The following is a 23,527-nucleotide window of genomic DNA, read 5'->3' as shown; positions in this document are numbered from 1 at the left end:
GGCTGTTTTTAAAATTTTTATCTATTATTTTAAAAATTATTTTCTCTATTTTAATCAAACATTTGAAGTTTTTAGAAAAAGATACCTATGTTACATTGCAGCTTGACTTTATGCAGGCTCATCTTTCCACTAAATAATATTTGAGGCCGGGCGAGGTGGCTCAAGCCTGTAATCCCAGCACTTTGGGAGGCCGAGACGGGCGGATCACAAGGTCAGGAGATCGAGACCATCCTGGCTAACACGGTGAAACCCCGTCTCTACTAAAAAATACAAAAAACTAGCCGGGCGAGGTGGCGGGCGCCTGTAGTCCCAGCTACTTGGGGGGCTGAGGCAGGAGATGGCGTAAACCCGGGAGGCGGAGCTTGCAGTGAGCTGAGATCCGGCCACTGTACTCCAGCCCGGGCGACAGAGCGAGACTCCGTCTCAAAAAAAAAAAAAAAAAAAAAAAAAAAAAAATATATATATATATATATATATATATATATATATTTGAAGACTCGACTCAGTCAAATGCAGTCTGTGATGCATGCATTGTACCTAAGTTTCCTCTAACTGCTCTCAAAAACTGAAACAATGTCTTTGCTCTTAAAAGAGAGGAGACTTCAGATATAATCAAGAAAACATTATGCAACTTGTCTCTAAGCTCTTCAGAGCTAATTTTACTATGGCAGGATATTCCTTCCTGATAAGGGGATAATTAAGTTTTTGATGCTCACTTTTCTCTCATAGTCTATAAGTTCAGTATACAAAAAATAATAATGATAATAATAAAAGTAAGATAAAATAAAACAAAACGCCCAAGAGATCTTGAAAATAATATACATATTTTGTGGAGTCCCAGTCACATAATACCCCACTCCCAAACCCAGAAAAAAGGATCAAGGTCTTGTGAGTCTTTTTGAGTTCTTCAAAAGGGATTTGATTTCCATAAGCCATGAATTCCATCCGTTTTAGCATAGAGTATAGAAGAGATGCTTAGAACAACAGAAGGAAGAGACATGCGGTGAAGATAATTAGTGGTAAACAGAGAATAAATTCTCTCTCAGTAGTGTGTGCTTGACGTTAATGCCGATGATAATTCATCTGATCTACAGAATATTCACTTTAATAGAGAGATGAGAGTCTGAAATGACCAGAGAAAAATAGATACTGAAGCCAATATAGTCTTGATACCAAAATAAAATTAAAATGAGAAACTAACATGGTAGGTTCAAGGCCTTTGGGAGCCTGTTTTCTTTGCCAGATTTCACATTCTTATAGCTTCATGGTCTTTTTCTTCTAACAAATTAATCAGCTGAGAGAAGCTGTCTTTCAGTGCATCCATGTCGTCCAGTGAGCAGGGCTGTAGAATCCAGCGTTTTCCACGTGCAAGTGGTTCAAGTTCAAAATATTTTTTGATCTTAAGAGGAAAAAATAAAGATAAATAGGTTATTAATCATATCAGAAACTTTCTCATATCAAAATTCTGAGGGATAAAGTAGGGGAATTTTAAGGTGGAATTTATATGAACTGTGATGCCGATGACTTTGCAGTGTGGATGTCTGTTCACAGCTGTTGTTATAATGTGGGTTATATATTGTGACCTGGGAGTGTTTTCTTTAGAGGTGAATGATGTGCATGCAAGCCACCATTCCACCCATACATTTAGCAGCATGGGAGGTCTGATGAAGTCGGAGAAAAAATTATTTGCACTATGGCACTAGGTAAGATACACTGCAGATACCAAAAGATTCAATTTAATCAAAATAATTAGCAGAGTAGCTTTCACTATCTCACCTTGCTGACTTATTAAATTGGTGATGACTTACAGTATGTACTATATTGGTTACTCAAGACTCAATTATTTTGATCATCAAGCACATAACACAACAAGAATCTAATTTAAATAATCTTTTTCTCTTTCTCTCTTAAATTTCTAGTATCTGTTTCTGGGACATGATAGCGTGTTTTCTAGGAAAGGATAGAAACTGCGTGTATGTATGTATATACAAACTTACATAAATTTACATATATGAATACAATCGTCTAGTTTTTTTTCTTTTTCTTTTTCAGTCCTGAATTTTCTGGGACGGAAAAAGCAAGAACTTATAACAGGTATGTGCTTAAAACCCTGTTCAATTAATAACCAGTTGGCCGGGCGTGGTGGCTCATGCCTGTAATCTCAGCATTTTGGGAGGCCGAGGTGGGTGGATCACGAGGTCAGAAGATCGAGACCATCCTGGCTAACAGGGTGAAACCCCATCTCTACTAAAAAAAATACAAAAAATTTAGCCGGGCGTGGTGGTGGGCGTCTGTAGTCCCAGCTACTTGGGAGGCTGAGGCAGGAGAATGGCATGAACCTGGGAGGTGGAGCTTGCAGTGAGCCGAGATCGTGCCACTGCACTACAGCCTGGGCGACAGAGTGAGACTCTGTCTCAAAATAAAATAAAATAAAATAAAATAAAATAAAATAAAATAAAATAAAATAAAATAGAATAGAATAGAATAAAATAAATAAATAAATAAAAAATAAAAAGTCACAAGTCACTCTTACTATATTGGCCAGCATATTGACTAATGGCATTTAGTATTACCAATTCCTGGCTGTGAATAAATAGGAAATTATTATGGCTTCTAGAAGTATTGATGATCTTCTCTCAAAAGGTATCATAAAACACAAAATTCAGGAAGCTCCCCACTCATACACACTGTATCATACAAAACTAGAACATTATATTTATTGCCCAGCAAGGTTTTACATAACATCAAACACAGTCAGTAGCAACATCAAAAGAGACACTGTTCAAAGATGCTCTTGGCTAGCAAATTTCATTCAATCTCATGTGTCATGAAAAATTCCAGTGTCTTACCTTAGTCAATACTTGACCTAGAAAAAAAAGTATCTCCAGTTTAAATGCCATTCTCAAGTACGGTTTTATTTTGCCAGTACCAGTGCAGACTACTGTTTGTTGACAGTAGAAATATGCCATCCAAATTGGTATTAATATGTTTGTACATTTTTAGTATAAGCCAGAAGACATATATCTCTCTATATAAGAAATACTAAGCCATTATGCTAATTTAGGAACCAGAAATATGCTAACATTTTATAGTTCAAGTGTGTCCAAAAAGTCTTCTTATCAATGTCCACAAGTTCATAATAAACACTAATTTTCAAAAAAACCTGTGAGAATTACAAGATCCTCATTAATTCTGATTCTGAAGATTATGAGCATCTCATTTGCAGATCAGAAAATGGCAACACAACTTCAGAACAATTTTTTGCCCAAGGTATTTTATAAATCATGTTAAGAGGATTCTTTTTTCTTTTTCTTTTTTCTTTAAGATAGGGTCTCACTCTGTCACCCAGGCTGGGGTGCAATGCTATGAACACAGCTCACTGCAGCCTGAACCTCCCAGGCTTGGGTGATTCTTCCGCCTTTGTCTCCCGAGTAGCTGGGACCATAAGTGCATGCCACAACACCTGGATAATTTTTTAAAAATCTGTAGAGGTGGGGTCTAACCGTGTTGCCTAGGGTGGTCTTGAACTCCTAAGCTCAGGAGCTTCTGCCACCTCAGCCTCCAAAAGTGTTGGGATTATAGGTGTGAGCTACCATGCCCAGCTTTAAGAGAATTCTTGTTTACTGAAAACACAAACTCCATTCTTTTAGCTTGTTTTCTTTAGGGCACTGAAAAGGTATCAATTGACATCCAAGACAATCTGAAATTCCTGGTGCAAAGACCGGTATCAGAGACCAACCCAACCCTGCAGAGGGAAGAACTGAACTGCCAGTTAGCTGAGCAGGGGGCCATTGGCCAACAGGGGAAAAAAGAGTAGGGAGGAGGGACTGGTAGGGAACCCTGGCTAAGTCCACCCTTAGAAGGAGGTGGGGGCTGCTCCAAAGAGCTGAAAATCAGAGCTGTTGGTCTTGTTGCTTCTGCCACAAAGTAAGGCTGCAGGTTGTGTCACCAAGCTCAGAAATTGGGACCACTGTGCTTATGATGCAATCTAGTATTTGATCAATAATGCTTCCCATCAGATGAAGTATGCAACATCCAAAATCTACTACATAAAGGAAGTTGTGCCCTTGCTACATTTTATAAACCCAAATCCAAAAGGACAGCATTTTAAGTATTGCTAATGACTGAGAAAAGGGCTGGTCATAAGAAATTCAATAACATTAAAATAATAATTGATAATAATAACAGGAAGGCATCTCATTAACAATACTTCCTCTGAGTGGTTAATTTAAAAATCATACAGAATTGATCTTGGTAGCATATTTACAGTTAATTTGAAAACAATGTTGGATTAAAATAATCACAAAGTATATCAGTAACATGTGATATTTTACAATACCTACCAGACATAAAACAGTGAAGTTTAGCTATCTGTTAAAGGTTGGTTTCTAGGCAACTGAAAATATAGTCTATCACACAGGCACACATGGAAGATAATACAGATGTCTAAAGGTAGACATGCTTCAGAAGTTGTTCCTGCTGAATACTAAACATGAGAACAAAGTGGAAGTTACAATGACAGAGTGGTCATCAGATAAAGGGGCCTAGTGGTGTTAAGCTGACAAATATAGCTGGGTAACTCGAGATTTTCAGATCCATAACCTAAGTGGTTATCTAACGCTGCCATATTCACTCCACTGGCATCCACAGGATTCCACACAACTGTACATTTATGATATCAATTTATAAACAAGTTTTGCCATTTCACTAATATTTAAGTACAGTGAGTGACTGTTGCTGGAACATTTATTAGCTTTTCATTACTTGGAATTTCACGTTTCTAAAAACAAATACTGTGGTACAGAGAGGAGAAGATGAGGACTTTATGTTCTAATTCTGACTTTTTTTAGCATGACTTTTCTTTTTTTTTGACAGAGTTTCACTCTTGTTGCCCAGGCTGAAGTGCAATGGAGCAGTCTCGGCTCACTGCAACCTCTGCCTCCTGGGTTCAAGTGATTCTCCTGTCTCAGCTTCCCAAAAAGCTGAGATTACAGGTGCCTGCCACCAGGCCCAGCTAATTTCCGTATTTTTAGTAGAGACGGGTTTTACCATGTTGGCCAGGCTGGTCTTGAACTCTGACCTCAGGACAATCTACCAACTTTGGCCTTCCAAAGTGTTGGGATTACAGGCCCGAGCCGCCATGCCTGGCCTAGGATAACATTTTTATTTTGTTATCTTACATTGATCTGATCTGAACTTCAAATTTTACTTTCCCTATATTATTACAGTAACAATTACAGTCACATTTGAATTGTTCACCATTGCTTTTTGTCTTTATATATGTTGATGTATACATTTTAAAGAATAGTGTTTAACTTTGAACAACGTAAGTCATATACTTAACATCTGACATTATTATTAAGGTTTAAAAAAAAAAAACTGCCTGTGATGCAAGGATCTATTTTTTATGATGGACATACATTTTTTTAAGGTCATTTACTTATCAAAATGAACATTTTAAAAATGACTGAAGAGAACATGAACCTAAGTCTTTTGACTACTTTATCTGTTGCTGAACTAGCATGGTTAAGTGAAAACTTCTTGAATAAGGAGACAGTGATTGTTTCACATTGGCCTTTGGAGACGGCACTTGGGAGAATGACATCAGAATACAGCTGTCTGACAACCTGTGGTCATTTAGCTATTTTCAGGATAGCCACAGAGAGTGGGCATTTATTAGTAGCCATGTGTCCACCCTAGAGATAGGAAAACAAAGCTACCACCAGCAGCCAACCTATTTTAGCCCTGTCACCAGAGCCTTTCTCCACTCATGCCACTGCCGGCTGATTGGCATGACTGCATTCCATTATTCACACATCGCATTTACTGTAAAGTCCCAATATAACAGAGACAACTCGGCACCATCTCACTGTTGCTAATGTTTGTAGCAGCTGTTAAACCTGGGAGACGTTACATAGCACCGGAGACCCACTCGTTGGGTAGGAGATGTCCTTTCTGTTTCCTTGAGCAGTAAAATCACAGTATCATCCTTTCCTAGTTCCAGGATCTCTAATGGGGTAACGATGCTCTCTGATTTCCCTATCATGCCCTCACCTGAGATTCAAAATTTTGACTTTCAGTTCTTGCCAACTTGGTGTGACTAAATTTCTAGAAGGCATGTGAACAGTTTTGAACTTCAATAACAGGTCTTTCCTTTTTAAAAACCTGCAAACTTCATTTTATTTCTAATGGTAGGCTGCTTGTTTTTCCTCTGTTTGTTATTAAACCAATAGTGTGTGCCCAGAGTTGACCTAGTTTTCCTGTAAGCACTCTGGGGAGCAGGGGGACAGAGCAGTCCAGGAAGGGTTTACTTAGTGTTTGTGTGTGAAAGAGAGTCAGGTTCTCAGCTCAGATATTTATAAACAGAGCTTTGACCCACAAGAACGTGTTGTGAGACATGGAGAGCCAGGGTGTGTGACAGTTCCTTACTGCGTGGGACTCTGCTCTGCATCATAGAATACACCACCCCTAGTTCTACTGAATTAAATGCCATTGGCAACAACCAGTCATTGCTAAAACTGAAAACAACCTGCACCCTCCCAAGTCCAACACATTCCCTGGGGGGTCCTGACCGTTGGGAACTGCTGCTCTTGCCATGTGAAATACAGGTACCTCTCACCCTGTATGGGGCCATTAGCTTATTTTTTCTGCATAGTCACCACTGGAGATGGCAGCTGGATATCTGCTTTCCCACTCTCCCCCAGATGCCCCGCTACACACAATGCCTATGTTCCCTCTGTGAAAAACTAGTGGATTATAACTGACCCTTCTAAAGCCTGCGAGGCAGTTGTGGTGGGGTCAGGATCTATCTAAGGAGCTTTGGAAAGTTTTGACCTAAAAGTTGGCTTCCCATAACTTCATTCACTCAGCTGCTCTGTCCTGAACGAGACTGTGGAGAGTGTGGGAAGGCAGCTCGAGTGCCAGCACTCCAGGTGCCAACAAACCGGGCTCCACTGAGGATAGGATGCTGCAAACTGAAAACAAAACAACAACCGCAATGGCCTGAGAAGAGCACTGTCCTCATCATTTGTATTATAAGAGTACAAGGTTTTCCCCCCATGGGCTTTTTAGTGATCATAAAAGACTGTTTAATACTGCACAGTTTACTAAGGGCTTTTTCACTTATTTATAGCACTTGGACTTACTTCCACTGGAAGGCAGAAAAGCAATGGATTCCAGTAAAGAGGGATATGATTACTTAGACTAGTTCTTAAATCACAGAACTCAATTTGAATAAAAAGTATCTGGATAGAAGACTATTAAAATAAACTTTAAAAATAAAGGCACATTCTTTCTCTATCTCTGGAAAAGGAACCAGGTCTCATGAAGGAGTCTAGGCTGACAACTTTAGCTCCTTCAGACTGATAGTGATAAGTCAGCTAATGAAGATGACTGAGTGAGTAATCAAACCAAATACAAAAGGCCAGGAAAAAGAAGTACAACTGTGGGATGTGACAGGGAGAAGGGAAAGCTGGAAGATGATACAAGAGAACCTGACTGTTAACTGTCTCGAACCATGTGCAGCTATTACTGCTTTCTTGTAAGTTTAAATACACAGTGTCCATTGCATAGCCTGTATTTTTCAGAGATCTATAGGAATCATGGTTTTGAGATGGATTCACATTGTTCTGTTATTTATTATTATTATTACTTTTTTTTTTTTAATTTAAGAAATAGGCCCTTGCTCTGTCGCCCAGGCTAGCGTGCAGTGGCACAATCATAGCTCACTTCAGCTTCGAACTCCTGGGCTCAGGCAATCCTCCCACCTGAGTCTCCTAAGTAGCTGGGAATACAGAAGTGTGGCATTATGCCCAGCTAATTTATTTTTTGTAGAGACATTATCTCATTTTTTTCAGGCTGGTCTTGAACTCCTGGCTTTAAGTGATCCTCCTGCCTTGGGTTCCAAAATGCTGGAATTACAGGTATGAGCTACTGTGCCCTGCCTATACTGGTTTTAAACTCTCTGGTAAAAGTATGGTCTTGCTCCAATTAATAGGATGCTAAAAGAGACTGAATGGAGGCAAAATTTTGTAAGACCTTTTCCATGACTGTTACAAAGAGAATGGGACTTTCCTTGTCTATGTCCTAGCACCTTTCTTTAATCACTAGAGTAGATAGACCTATTGTGTGAACATGTCACATTGGGGGAAAATACTTGCATTGAAATTTTTCTCAGTGGTATGGTGGGGTCCACTGATACAGGGCTGGCAATAGCTGATTGGGTGCATTCTCCTTCCAACTCCGGGTACACGGATGTCAAATTGTACAAGTCATGAACGTGGCCATGGTTTGAGTATTTATACCATAGAAACCTGAGTGTACAACAAATCAGGACTTTTTTTCTTTTTAAAGAATTACATTTAGGCTGGACATGGTGGCTCACATCTGTAATCTCAGCACTTTGGGAGGCCGAGGCGGGTGGATCACGAGGTCAGGAGATCGAGACCATCCTGGCTAACATGGTGAAACCTTGTCTATACTAAAAATACAACAAAATTAGCAGGGCGTGGTGGCGGGCGCCTGTAGTCTCAGCTACTCGGGAGGCTCAGGCAGGAGAATGGCGTGAATCTGGGAGGCGGAGCTTGCAGTGAGCCAAGATCACACCACTGCTCTCCAGCCTGGGCAACAAAGCCAGACTCCGTCTCAAAAAAAAAAAAAAAAAAAAAAAAAAAAGTTACATTTACCATCACACTACTGAGTGTATACATCTTGTATGTGTATTTGCAAAAGGGCCCTCTCGCTTTGCTGCCTTCATTACAGAGGCTCATGAAGCCGGCTTAACTGGGTAACCTTCAACAAAGTCAGAGAAAGCCATGCCCATGCCATGGCTTCAGGACAGGGTCTGGAGATAAAGTGGCAGGGCATCATTAAGATTCTTCAGAGTGCATTCTTGGCAGCTTGTTCAAAGAAAGGTTAGTTTAGAGAGCAGCACCAGCTGTTCCTCTTTTCATTGCAGGATTTTGAAATCCTTAGAAAGGTACTAAATATGTCATTCAAGGCAGAAATAAATGATACAAATAAAAAACCAATTTGCAACAGTCCCCCAAATATTACAACACAGAATGGATATTATTTACTTTTTACTGAGTGCTTAATAAGGACCTGAAAATGATGACTTGATGTTAACTAATATCACAATACTACTTTGGGAGTGCATATTTATTTCAAAAAGACAGTAAGTATAAAAGCATAGTTCTCATAAGATGCTTCTTTCTTAAGGATACTAAAGTTCAGTGCAGCCTACCTGAATAATTGAAAACCAGACAAATAACTGCAAGTAATCACCTATAATTGAGCCTCGCTCTTACTATAAATCTTATTCCCCAGTCAGTAACCTCTGCTATGTATAGGGTGTTATTTGTTGTGATGATAATTGTGTAGAAACCCAGTCTTCCAATGCATGGGAGAACTCAGTATGTCCCAGAATAGCCAAACAAAATGATCCCATTAGCTTTGGTGGTAGGACCTAGGATCTGGAAAACATTCTCGTTTTTGCTTAATCTGACTACCAGGAAGTATAGAGCAAACATGTCTTTTTTCTTTTAATTATTATTTTTGGTATACCTTAGGGGCTTGTTTTATTCTTCTATCCAACAAGCTGACTTGTAGATAACCACTGTGAGAGGCACAGTTATGTATGGGTGCTTCTTGCCTTCAGGGCCTAATGAAAGACATCCAGTATTCTCATATCTGTACCCTTCTCTACTCCAGTTATTCTATCAGGCCTTCTACAGCCTGAGGGATTCCTGCATCCTGCCCTTTGCTCCAATGACTGCTTCCAACCCAAGGTGCCTCCATCCACAGGTGGAAAGGATCAGCCTATAAATACTCTCTCATCTTTTAAGACCAAGCTGACATCCTCCTATCACCTCAAAGGGATCGCTTATTATATAGAAGCAACTTTTGAATTATATAGAAGGTGTCTTAGTCGCAGAGGCCATCGTTGGTTGCCTCCCCACCACCCAGGCACCATAAATTCCCTGTAAATAAAGTTTTATTAGAACTCAGCATACTCATTTACTTAAAGTATTATCTATGGCTGCTTTCACGCTACAGTGGCTAAGTTGAGTAATTGCCACAGAGATGGTATGTCCCACACGGCCTAGAATATTTACTACCTAGCCCTTTACAGAAAATAAAAAGTCAATCCCTGGCCTAAAGCATTCTGCAGCCTTCTGCTTTGTCTAGCAGGGAGGCCCGAGGAGTGCTTGGGAGGAGCCTGGGGCATCAGGCTTCCTGTGCCTCAGTTTGACCTCAAATTGCTAGACTTCCTCTTCCCTGCTTTAGTTCACACTTTAGTGGGACAGAGGATTTGGGTTTTCCGGCTTGGCCGGGCTCCAGTTACGACTTCAGATGCTTTGAATTGTAGCCAAGCTGGCAGCAGGGTCATCTCTCATTAAAGAAAGCCATATTTTATTTCCTCTCTGTGTTTAGCCTGTGTTTCTTTCCTGTATGTAGAGACTTGTTAAAGACCACAAGAACAAGCCAGGGCACAGGAAGTTTTCTTACCAACTCCCCTAGTACTGCTCCCCATTAGGCATGTGATCAGTGACCTGTTAGTTTGAGGCTTTTGGTGCCCTTGAGGATGACTTTTGGTGTACAGCAATACTAGTTATTGTTACTTTGCAGTTTTGAAAAGGAATATACAGTTTGTTAAATTTACAACATCTGAAGCCTAGCTTTTCCTCAAGTTTTTATGTTACACTTAAAAATTTTAATATTCTATCTACATAGCTTTTCAATTTTAACAATTACATTTATGGTGCCTTTGAATACTCTTTAGGTCCATTTATAAACTAAGTTCATTTTTAATTTCATTTTATAATTCCATTTGTAAGTTTAATATGTTCAGTTTTCTTTTTAAGCATTTCAGCTGTTTAACAATCAAAACATCCTCAAGTGGTTGAGAATCTTAAATTTTTTTTCCACGAATTTTATAAATTCAATGACTCTCAAGTTCTGGTACATTCTAAATTAGAATCACAAAGAGAATCTACCAGTTTGATCTATGTGTAACATATACTTCAAATGAAAGTATTAATACTGTGGGGTTATTTTATCACTTTAATTTTAATTTTTAATTTTTATTTTTTTTTGAGACAAGAGTCTTGCTCTGTCACCCAGGCTGGAGTGCCATGGCACCATGTCAGCTTGCTGCAACCTCCGCCTCCCGGGTTCAAGTGATTCTCGTGCCTCAGCCAACCGAGTAGCTGGGCTTATAGGTGTGCACTGCCATGCCCCGCTAATTTTGGTATTTTTGGTAGAGACAGGCTTTTGCCGTGTTGGCTAGGCTGGTGTTGAACTCCTGACCTCAAGTGATCCGCCTGCCTCAGCCTCCCAAAGTGCTGGGATTACAGGCGTGAGTCATGACGCCCAGCCTATTTAATCATTTCTATACTCTTAATGTTAAATCTTCCAGGGTAAAAAGGTAAATCTTCCTTTTCATTAAGGAAACAATTTGCCATCCCAAATGAAAGGGGTTATAATTCCACATAACTTGAGGTTCCTATCTAATTGAACTTGGGTTGGGATTGGTTTCCTTTTTTTCAGACGGAGTCTCGCTCTGTCGCCCAGGCTAGATTGCCATGGCGTGATCTCGGCTCCCTGCAAGCTCTGCCTCCCGGGTTCACGCCATTCTCCTGCCGCAGTCTCCGGAGTAGCTCGGACTACAGGTGCCTGCCACCATGCCCGGCTAATTTTTTTTTTTTTTTTTGAGACGGAGTCTGGCTCTGTCGCCCAGGCCTGAGTGCAGTGGCGCGATCTCGGCTCACTGCAAGCTTCGCCTCCCGGGTTCACGCCATTCTCCTGCCTCAGCCTCCCGAGTAGCTGAGACTACAGGCTCCCGCCACCACACCCTGCTAATTTTTTGTATTTTTAGTAAGAGACAGGGTTTCACCGTGTTAGCCAGGATGGTCTCAATCTCCTGACCTCGTGATCCGCCAGCCTAGGCCTCCCAAAGTGCTGGGATTACAGGGGTGAGCCACTGCGCCCGGCCTGAACTTGGGTTGGTTTTCAATCAAAATTTTTGGGGATACTCCTTGACAAGTCAGCCCTTTCAAAAAATAGTTATTGTAACAACTCTTTGAAAACTTCGGTCTTCAAAGGGGGTTGTTTGCTGCTGGATACAAGTTATCATTACCTACTTCACTGTCTACTCACAGAAGTGTTACTCCTGCCTAAGATTCTAGATAATTTCTTCCACTACTTGGTTGGACTTTATGTTTCTTTAGCACATGTTTTACTATCTTTCCATCTTGCTCTACAGATATTCCATTTTCTTTTACTGATAATTTAAATACTATAAAATTCATCCTTTTAAAGCATACAATTCAGTTGCTTTTAGCATATTCATAGGGTTGTGCAACCATCATCACCATCTAATTCCAGAACATTTCTGTCATTTAAAGAAAAACACCTGAACCATTAATAGTCATCCTCCAATTACGCTTTCCTTCAGCCTTTAGCAACCACTACTCTACTTTGTTTCTTTATGGATTTGCCTATTCTGGACATTTCATATAGATCATATGTGGTCTTTTGTGTCTAGCTTCTTTCACTTAACACAATGTTTTCAATGTTCATCCACATTGTAGTATGTATCAGTACTTCATCCCTTTTTATGGCTGAATAATATTCCCCTGTGTGGGTATATCCCATTTTGTTTATCCATTTATTGGTTGATGAACATTTAGGCTGGTTCTACTTTTTGGCTATTATAAATAATGCTGCTTTTTATGAGCAGTTTTGTGTAAATGCATGTTTTCATTTCTTTTGGGTATATATCTAGGGATGGAATTCCTGGGTCATGTGTTAAATCTATGTTGTCAAATGCTTTTCCTGCATTTGACATGATCTATTAGCATGACTGTATGATTGTTATCTTACAGTCTATTAATATAATGTGTTGCACTGATTTTTGTATGCTGAAACAACTTTATATCTTGAAATAAACTATGCTTGATTATCATATATATAATTCTCTTTTATATGTTACTGGATTCATTTGTTAGTACAGTTGATCCTTGAACAACATGGGGGTTGGGGTGTTGACAGCCACACAGTCGAAAATCCACATATAATTTTTTTTTTTTTTTTTTTGAGGCGGAGTCTCGCTCTGTCGCCCGGACTGGAGTGCAGTGGCCGGATCTCAGCTCACTGCAAACCCCGCCTCCCGGGTTTGCGCCATTCTCCCGCCTCAGCCTCCCGAGTAGCTGGGACTACAGGCGCCCGCCACCTCGCCTGGCTAATTTTTGTGTTTTTAGTAGAGACGGGGTTTCACTGTGTTAGCCAGGATGGTCTCGATCTCCTGACCTCGTGATCCGCCCGTCTCGGCCTCCCAAAGTGCTGGGATTACAGGCTTGAGCCACCGCGCCCGGCCCACATATAATTTTTAAGTCACCCAAAACTTAACTACTAATAGCCTACTGTTGACTGGAAGCCTTGCCAATTACACATATTTTGTATATTATATGTATATTATATTATTATAATAAGATAAGCTAGAGAGAACAAAATGTTATTAATAAAATAATAAGGAAGATAAAATACATGTGCTATTTATTAAGTAAAAGGGGATCATTATAAACTTCTTCACTGTCTTCATGTTAAGTAGGCTGAGGGGAGGAAGAAGAAGAGAGGTTGGTCTTGCTATCTCACAGGTGGCAGAGGCAGAAGAAAATCTGCATATAAGTGGACCCACACAGTTCAAACCCATGCTGTTCAAGGGTCAACTGTATTGGTTGAGAGAGTTTTGCATCTATATTCACAAGGAATATTGGTCTTTAACTTTTTTGGTAATGTCTTTGGTTTTGGTATATAGTAATCTTGGTTTTGTGGCATGAGTTGGGAAGCATTCCCTCCTCTTCTATTTTTTGGAACTGCTTGAGAATTGGTAAAAATTCTTTAAATGTTTGGTAGAATTCAGCAGTGAAGCAAGGGTCCTGGGCTTTTCTGATGGGAAGGGTAATTCAATGTTTTTACTTGTTTTAGGCTAATTTTGATTTCTATTACTTCTTGAGTCAATTTCAGTAGTTTGTACCCTTCTAGGAATTTCTACATTTAATCTAGATTATCTAATTATTTGGCAAACAATTTTTTTTTTTTTTATTTTATGCCTTCATAGTCCTTTAAATTTCTATTTTTTGGTTTGGCTTCTGCCCGCCCCCCGCTCCCCCCTCCACAACAGACCTCACTCTGCTGCCCAGGCTGGAGTACAGTGGCACTATCATGGCTCACTGCAGCCTCAATCTTCCAGGCTCAGGTGATCCTCCCACCTTAGCCTCCTGAGTGGTGAGGACGACAGGTGTGTACCACCATGCCTGGCTAATTTTTGTATTTCTTTTGTAGAGATGGGGTTTCATCATGTTGCCCAGGCTGGTCTTGAACTCCTGGGCTGAAGCAATTCTCCTCTCTTGGCCTCCCAAAGTGCTGGGATTATAGGCATGAGCCACCGCACCCAGCCCGCCCCTTTTTATTTCTGCAAGGTTGGTAGTTATGTCTCTTCTTTCATTCCTAATTTCAGTAATTTAAGTTTCCTTCATTTTTGCTTTGTTAATTGATTAAAGATTTGTCAAATTGGCTGAGCGTGGTGGCTCACACCTGTAATCCCAGCACTTTGGGAGGCCGAGGCAGGTGGATAGTCTGAGGTCAGGACTTTGAGACATGGCCAACATGGTGAAACCCCATCTCTAGTAAAAATACAAAAAATTAGCCAGATGTGGTAGTGCATGCCTGTAATCTCAGCTACGTGGGAGGCTGGGGCAGGAGAATCGCTTGAACTTGGGAGGCAGAGATTGCAGTGAGCTGGGATCATGCCATTGCACTGCAGCCTGGGTAACAGAGTGAAACTCTGTCTCAAAAAAAGATTTGTCAATTTTATTGATCTTTCAAAAAAACTAACTTTTGGTATTATTGACTTTCTCTATTGTTTTCCTAATTTCTATTTCACTTATTTCTAGTGTAATCTTTATTATATTCTTTCTTCTGTTTGTTTTGGTTTATTTTGCTCTTTTTTCCCCTACTTTCCTAAGGTTGAACAAACATTTAATTTTAATGGCATTTTAAGAGCATTCTGTTAGACCTTACTCCCATATATATTATTATGTTTCAATTTCTAGCTTTTTTGATTGATTCAAGCAAATGAAGTTCTATATTATTTTCCTTGTTTTCTTATCTGGCACGGCTATACCTCTTATAGGTGTTAAAAATAAAATCCAGTTGGATTATGTCTCTCTCACATTTTGATTGTTTCCGTATTCACAAGAGTTATTGACATATTCCAAATTACAACAAGAAAAAATGTAAATGATCTGTTTTTCAATCAGCAGATAGGACTCCTAACCTTACAAATCAGGAACAGAAGAGTCCTCCTTACTTTTGTCTTCCCTACATCTATTTATCCAATTCTACATTTTGGAGTCCACTTGTAGCAACCACTTCTACTGACAAATTATGAGTAACTGAATGTTTATGTTTGGTAGAATTAATTCAGCAACCCCTTCTAGTACCAAATTATCAGTAACTGAAGAGGCCCGTGGTTGACAGAAACAGAATGCCGAACTTAAACTGGCCTAAAAAGATGAAGAGGATTTATTTGTTTATAAAACTGAAATATCCCCTGCTACTGTGGGCCCACTGGATTCAGAAGTTCATAAGGTCATCAAAGCTGAGGTTCAGTTTCTAGGTAGTTTCTGCAGGATACAAATGCTGAAACATAGCTGATACATGAAGAAATAGCCAAGAAAACTGCAGAAAAATAGGTGTGACTGAACCACAAATCCCTGAATCAAGCTATGCCAAAGGCCTGCAATCCATGAGCTTTTTAGTTATAGGAATGATTATACTCTCCTTATAACAGGCATTATAAATAATTATTGTACAAATTAATAGGGTTAGGCTATCAAGACTCAATGCAGATGAAGCATCTCCACAAGTCTCTGGTGAACTTCATTTTCAGTTACAGCATAATCCAGACTTGGATAATTATCCCTATTTTTTTCATGTGTATGAGTCCTCAGTTCCTTGAGGGCATAGACAATAAAAAAAATTTTTGTACTCTCTAGCGTTCTCAATATATGTGAGACACAAAGAAGATACTTATTTGAAAAAATAGATTTAAAGAGCTGAGCTACGATGAAAAAGACAACAAAATAAGTACTATATTTCATTCAATGTTAAAATGTTAGTAAAAGAAGAAAATTGAAGATTGGAGAGAAGCTACCAGTCTTCCCGATTAATCAAGCCAAGATTTCATGAAGGAGGTGGGATTTTACATGAAGAGTTTCAAAACTGTAGATCTAATTGGTTCAAATGATTACACATATGCCTACGGGCAGCTGCAATGAATCGTGTTGCAAACAGAAAAGTAAACAACCTATCCTGGAAAAGAGAACCACTCCAGAAATCTCAAGACCCACATAGGACACTTATGTTTTGAGCTATTCCTTTAATCTGTGTCCAAACAAAGCATCTAATTCTTATTTCAGAGAATGGAAAGCTCTGACATATGTAAAAAGAGAAGCATCAGTACACTTGTCTTTGCATGCAGGTGCAAGCAACAGACTTCTCAATACCGTATATAACATAGTCATTAATTACAGAGGCAGCCAGGTTCAAGAGCACATCATGTTCTCTTCCTTTTTCTCCTCTCCTCCTCTCCTTCCTTTCTGTCAATCATTTCCATTCCACTCTTGCAAAACAGCATTCATTTTTGGTATCAAGTACTTTTAGGGTATTCTACTTGATTTTGTATCTTCTGTTTTGGGGTAATATGCGGTTATAATTTGACTTCATTTCAAGAAAGCAAATATTGTAAGTAGGAAGAAACCTTTTCAATGAAAACCTTTCTCCTGGCAACAGAATAAGGTTGTTTGAAGAGTCCTACCTATATGTCTGCAAGCTAACAAAGTATGTACTAGACAGGAAAGGGAGTTAATGAGTGAAAGCCCCAAACACATATCAGAGACAACCAATTAGCTTGTCTGAAACACAGGCTTGTAAAGCTATCAGTATCTTATAAAATGGTCTGCTACACACGAGTAAAATGTTGTTTAAATGGCTTGCTTAACTAGATGCATTCACCATGAAATTGATTCTTTTAAGTTTTTTTTTTTTTTTTAAACTTAATATCCATTAAGTGTGCATATTGAAACGGCTAGGCGGGTGGGTGGGTGGGTGCACATCCTGATATTACAAATTGCAGGTTGAAGATATGAGTTCCATATTTTATGAGCTTAAAAAGTATATGAAAAAGAAAAACAACTCATCATTACCAACAATTGTGTCTGCCTCAGTAACTGAAATGTTTCAATACAATTGGATTATTCCTCCTTTGCCTTGCTAAAAGCTTAGACTGGGATGGCTAGATGTGCTCTGAGGACATTCCAGTGCTGAGAATTTATGCTTTTGTGTTACAGCAAACAATGTTTTCCCGCCATAGCCTTTGATTCTGCAAAATAGCATGAGAGGAAGAAGCCCCTGAGCCTGGTATTTTTCAAATCCAACCTTTTCCTCAGAGTGAACATCAAATTACGTCCCCCTAAGACCTTACAAAACATTTGAGGTAACTTAACATTAGCTGACAAATGAACAATTCCTGATTCTATTTCACATCCTGAATTTTCTTAAAAATCTACTGTATATTTTAAAATGGATTTTTGGCCACACCTCATATTCAACTTTTTCTGTTATACAAGGCTCTGTGCCACAAATACACGTCAAACAATTGCTACTTGATCAGACAACCAGGAGAACGTGATTTGATTTTGTCGAGTCTAGCTATTTTCCCTGCTTATCCAATATTGGCACCCCTTGTGCACTTTATTAAATTACTGTCAACTGGCCAACTCAAGGGATTCTCTGACTCAACAAAATATTAGGGAGAAATGTATTTTGTCAATGGTTACAGACTGTTAAAGGCACAAATACCTTTTAAAAACAGTTTCTATACACAAGGTTATTTGGCTTTTGTAATGGAATATATGTCCCCTGTCTCAATCTTGCAGCTGTTGGGTATGAAAAAACAACAGCAGTAGTAACAAATCAAAACATTAATATATGGAACCCAAATAAACATGTTTAATATTGGCCTTGTGGTACTATGGCAGCACTCTGTCCTAACAACGACAACATTTAGATGCTGGAGCAGATTCAAATTCTTGGGCCATAAACAGGAGACAGACAAATATGGCAAGCCACGCGTTGCTCTGCCACCAATGGAGGGTGCCAATGGCCCTGTCCAGATGCAGAGATATTCAAGGGATGTGCCTGTCAGCAGTTTGTCCTCTGGCTACAGCAAGAAGCCACCATGGAAACACCAGAAGAAAAAGAAAAAACAGGAAGGCATGTAGAACTAGGGGAAAGAGGGGCAGGGAGCTGAGGCAGAAAAAGCTGACAGAAGCCTCAATAGCACATCTGAGCAAGGACAACAGGTAACAAATGGGCTTGTAAGCAGGTACCATGTTAGTCATGGGAAGAGAATTTCTTTCCCTGCTGGCAATACAGTCAGGAGCCTAATATCCTGGCAACTGAGAAATATGAGCTTGGAAAGAGGCTTGCAGGCCGTCTAAAGAAAAACTAAGTGGTAATCCGTCCTGAGGAATTTTAGCCAAAAAATCCCACACAGGACTAGTTGAGCTCAGTATAAAGCCTGTGAAAGACATGTCTCAAGAACATTCTAATCAGACATGAAAAGAACACCAGAAATAAAGGTTCAAAAAGCCATTGACTGGGATTTACCACAGCATTGGGAGTGTGGCCTTGGGTCGTAATTGTCATCCATGACTAGTTAAAACACTAGTTCTAAACCAGGGAAAGGAAAGGCAACCGTACCTTCCCAGGGGACATTTGGTAATGTTTGGAGATTGTTTTGGTTGTCACAACAGGGGGTGGGGAAGCAGAGCAGGTGGTTACTACCGGTATCTAGTGGGTAGAGGCCAGGGAGACGTGGCTAACATCCTCCAATGCATACGGCAGCTTCCCCTCTCACCTCAACAAAAAATTATCTAGCCCGAAAGGTTAATAATGCCAAGATTGAAAAACCTTGCTCTGAACTGATCTTCTAAGGCAAAAATCAAAGAACAAATCCCTGTTAACAATTCAATCCACAGTTTAGCAGAACAAATCATCAGACTCACTCCCTGGAACCAGGAGAAGATCTAGAAAGTGGACTGAGACGGTAGACCAGGAGCTACGTCTAGGAGCATCACAGGTCGACAGCTCCTATTCTCCATGCTTCTTTCTGGCTCAAAATGAATAATCAGCAGATCTTGGGGGGCCAAGTCAGTACAACAAATTGGGCTGAAACAAGTGTGCCAAGGAAGTAGCCACCTTTCACTCAGTCTACACAGTCACTGTTTTGGGCTCTGGGGATACAAAGGTGAACATAACAAGTCCTGGCCCTTATGGAGCTTACATGGTAGTCGGTGAGATTGACAGATATCAAGTAACTAAGTAAAGTCAGGTAGGAATAAGTGACATGAAGGAAAATAAAGTACCACAGCAAATAATAACATTTGCTATATAACTAATCTGAAGGAGGGACAGAAGGCAATATATGGGTTAAATATAAAGCAGCCATAGATAAGGACAAATCTATAGTTGGGTTCAAAACAATAGCGCATAGAGCAATGATAAAAGCTCTACTGATTAGTCTCCATCTAATCACCTCGGATCAACTGACTCTTCATTGTCCTGGTACAAGACAAATGATTGACGTTGCCTACACAGTGAATGTTCGTGACACGCCACCCAGCATGATGGTAATTAGCTGGTAGATGTTGACAACTGGCGAGCTGCTTTTTAGTATGTCTGCTCATTTCCGTCCCTAGGTTGCTTCACAGCTCTCAAGATGACAATCATATTTGTTATCAAGTAGTATAATTAAATGTGACACCAACAGATAAAATATGAACTTGAGAATTTCTATTTATATGAAAAACTAAATGGAATGGTCCAAAGAACTTAATAAAGGTGAGTCACTAAAACCAAACTGCTGTTGGATTGGATTTAGATAAAATAAGTACAAAGGACTGAGAGGGAAAGATGCAGATTGCTTCCCAAGTATCTTTAACTTATAGTTCCATTTTAAAGAAACAGAAGCTGAAAACTCATAGGTAATGGCTGCTTAATAAAAGAAATATAATACACAACTCTGATTAGTGGCCACACATTCAGATAAAAGGCCTTGGCCCAACATTAAAAGATTAGTACCTTTGGTATGTTTAAATTAAAATAAATTATTTAGGGTGTGTGTGTGTGTGTGTGTGTGTGTGTGTGTGTGTGTATTTATTTATTTATTTTCAATGACTTCCCACTTCAACCGGTTCCTTTTCTTTTAACCAGGCTAGAGTGCAGTGGCACAATCTCGGCTCACTGCAACCTCCACCTCCCAGGTCCAAGAAATTCTCTGCCTCATCCTCCCGAGTAGCTGGGATTACAGGCACCTGCCACCATGCCCAGCTAATTTTTGTATTTTCAGTAGAGATGGGGTTTTGCCATGTTGGCTAGCCTGGTCTCGAACTCCCGACCTCAGATGATCCGACTGCCTTGGCCTCCCAAATTGCTGGGATTTATAGGTGTGAACCACCATGCCTGGCCTTTTAGTTAGTTCTTGATTAACTGTTCAACTACCAGTTCAGATCAGGCCAGATGAGTGGGCTTTTAACTTCATGTTCTGCTCTAAATTTCCAGTCACACTTTTCATCATGTCTGAATCAAAAGCATTCTCAGAGGGGAAGTCATTAACACCCACTTTCAGTCTGAAGTTTAGAGTGTTACATAAAAGCATGTCCACTGTCAGAATCAATACTAGTGTCTATCACCTCAAATCCTTTTTTGTGTGAGTCGAGTATAAATAAATAAAATTAAAATACTCAAATCCACACTCATGTGCACACCCCCACACTCCTACAGTTTCCTATAGAAATATACATCTCTATGAAAGCATATTATGGTTATAATTGAAAACCTTGTTACTAAATATAATGTTAGTTAAAATATTAAACATAATGTTATTCTGAATGTATTTGTAAAATATTTTCTAAATAGAACTTATTCCAATTTTCTAGACCCAGAACAGAAACAGAATTATATTATAAAGTATACCCACCAAGAAAATGTCCTGAGCTTTTCTTAGCCAATGCCCTGATTACAATCTTCCACACTACATTTCTTTAGAGAACAGGTAATCTTAGTGCTTTGCAGAATAGTCGTATTTTACCTTGAAATTATCATCTGTTTCTTTCCCATCCTTATCAAATTCATTTTTCCTTTGGTAAAATGCCAATTCCAGAACAGCACTTAAAAACAAAAATCATATAATTCCAGTGCCTGACAAATGATAGCCTGTACCAATGATCTATTTTTAACTAGAAGTGTTAATAACAAAATAATACTAAATGATACATGTAAATGGCATTTGCCTTTATGTGTTCACAAACTTACTTTTAGTTCCTGATACCCTGTCTTCATCACATTTAGCATAAGGGGACTTATATGTCAGAGTCCTTGAAATAGGGTTTGTAAATCTTAGGTGCCCAGTCACAGCATCTAATCCTTCACTGAAAAAAAGGAAAAGATGTGGCTCTAGAGAAATCAGGATTTCCTTGCCTGTTTGACTGTAGCTTCTCATCTATCCATACAACACATGTAACCTGCACACTTTTTAGCAAGTCAATTATAGCTTTCATAAAACATACGGAAATGCTGAAATCTCTTGCAGCCGCTGAAATACCTGAATTCTGACTTCACATATGAAGTCACAGACACCAAATATGTAGTAACCTACTTACAGGTTGAACTGCTGTTTGGTACCATAAGAAGGGACAACCTTCTGCCAATCTGATTTGATAAATCTTAAATGTATCTGGTAGGTTGCAGGGCTTGGATCAGTAACAAAAAGCATTGTACTATGGGATGGGGGTTTGACAGGTTCCAGCATGACCACTGGCCCTGTAAATCACCAAGATATGGTTTACCTCCTACAAAACCTGGGGAAAGAGAAAGAAATGGAAGCGATTAAGAGGTACAACATAATGGGGGGAAGTTCTGCACATGAGGTGGATGTGGAAGTGAACTGAACTCATTATTCTCTTTCTTGTTCCTCTCACTTTCTCACAAAGTATGTTATTATGCAAAGGACTTATTCAAAGCACTAAAAGACATAACATATTAACTAACACTCATGGAGGAATCTAAAAGAGTTCCCTAAATGAGCAAATCACTCTGTCCTTATAGGCAAGTCTCAATTTGCAATGGCTTGCTATCTTAATGGTTTTAATGAAATATTATAAATTAGACTCATAGTTTAAAGAAATTCATTTGTGCTGCATCATAGATGTTTAAAAATATTTCTATATCTGCACAAAGCATAAAAAGCTCTCTGGAAAATCATGAAACCCTTGCACACTCAATATTCCTCCCCACCCCACTCCTTCCCATCTGCCAGCTGGGTTTCATTTTAAGAATTTCACACTGAATATAAAGTGCTATTTTGACCATGTGGCTCCAGAAATGTGAATTTATAGTCTATTCAGCTTGTACACAGGTGATTGACAGAGAGGGGATTAACCAACTGGATGCGATGAAGCTGCCGCCTCTTCCTTCAGGTTACTCTAAGTTTCCATGCAAGGATGGCCATCCTTGCATGGAAACTTAGAGTAACCTGAAGGAAGAGGCTAGCAAGAAGTACAGCTTCCTAGCAGGGGACTTACTTTTCATTTAACATTTAACATGGCCACCAGACCTTGAAACTATTTTCTCCATGTTACTATTCCTCCTACATTCCATCTATTTTCCCATCTGTAAAATAGGAATACTGAAGTTGGCTTTCTTAGACATACCTTGTGGTGATGTCCTACTGATACATGATGCATATCTATAATTACTGGTCTTCAGGTTTAAGAGTCAAGATTTTGACAAGTGTGTGTGTGAGCATGTATGTATCTGGTTTTGTTGGGTGGGGGGAGACTAGAGGGAATGGGCATGGAGAAGAAGGCTGAAAGGTTGGCTTAGAGTTCCTTAATATATTCTTACTCTCTGTGTGAGCAATGCCCGATAATTCAAATATGGAAGAGACCCTCTACACACAGTATTTCAGATATTGCTTTGGGCATCTAGAAATGTTTCAGATACCATTGCTATTTAAGATTGCCACATAAAGCAATCCTATTTTTTCAACAGTTAACTATCTTGTTTCAGACTTCTCATCCTCAAGCATCATCACAGGCATGAAAATGATGTCATAACTATAGACAATAGTCCCCCTTTACATACAGTTCGCTTTCCATGGTTTCATTTTCCTCAGTACAGTATAAAAAGATATTTTGGGCCGGGCGCGGTGGCTCAAGCCTGTAATCCCAGCACTTTGGGAGGCCGAGACGGGCGGATCACGAGGTCAGGAGATCGAGACCATCCTGGCTAACATGGTGAAACCCCGTCTCTACTAAAAAAAAAATACAAAAAACCAGCCGGGCGAGGTGGCGGGCGCCTGTAGTCCCAGCTACTCGGGAGGCTGAGGCAGGAGAATGGC

At 39.6% G+C, this 23,527-nt stretch overlaps 1 protein-coding gene across 1 annotated transcript in view; it reads right to left on the bottom strand.

The window, feature by feature from the left end:
• Nucleotides 1–497: 497 nt before the first annotated feature.
• ARL15 (ADP ribosylation factor like GTPase 15) overlaps nt 498–23,527 on the bottom strand; it is a 447,710-nt gene continuing 424,680 nt past the window's right edge. Inside the window, exon 5 of the mRNA XM_030927753.1 lies at nt 498–1,399. Coding sequence (XP_030783613.1) covers nt 1,247–1,399 — 153 coding nt within the window. The 3' untranslated portion in view covers nt 498–1,246. The remainder of the gene's footprint in view (nt 1,400–23,527) is intronic.

Source organism: Rhinopithecus roxellana, chromosome 3 (genome assembly GCF_007565055.1).
Source record: "Rhinopithecus roxellana isolate Shanxi Qingling chromosome 3, ASM756505v1, whole genome shotgun sequence".
In the NCBI taxonomy this organism is placed as follows: Eukaryota; Metazoa; Chordata; class Mammalia; order Primates; family Cercopithecidae; genus Rhinopithecus; species Rhinopithecus roxellana.
Note: the sequence above shows the minus strand (reverse complement) of the source record. Positions and strands in the feature narration are given on the sequence as shown.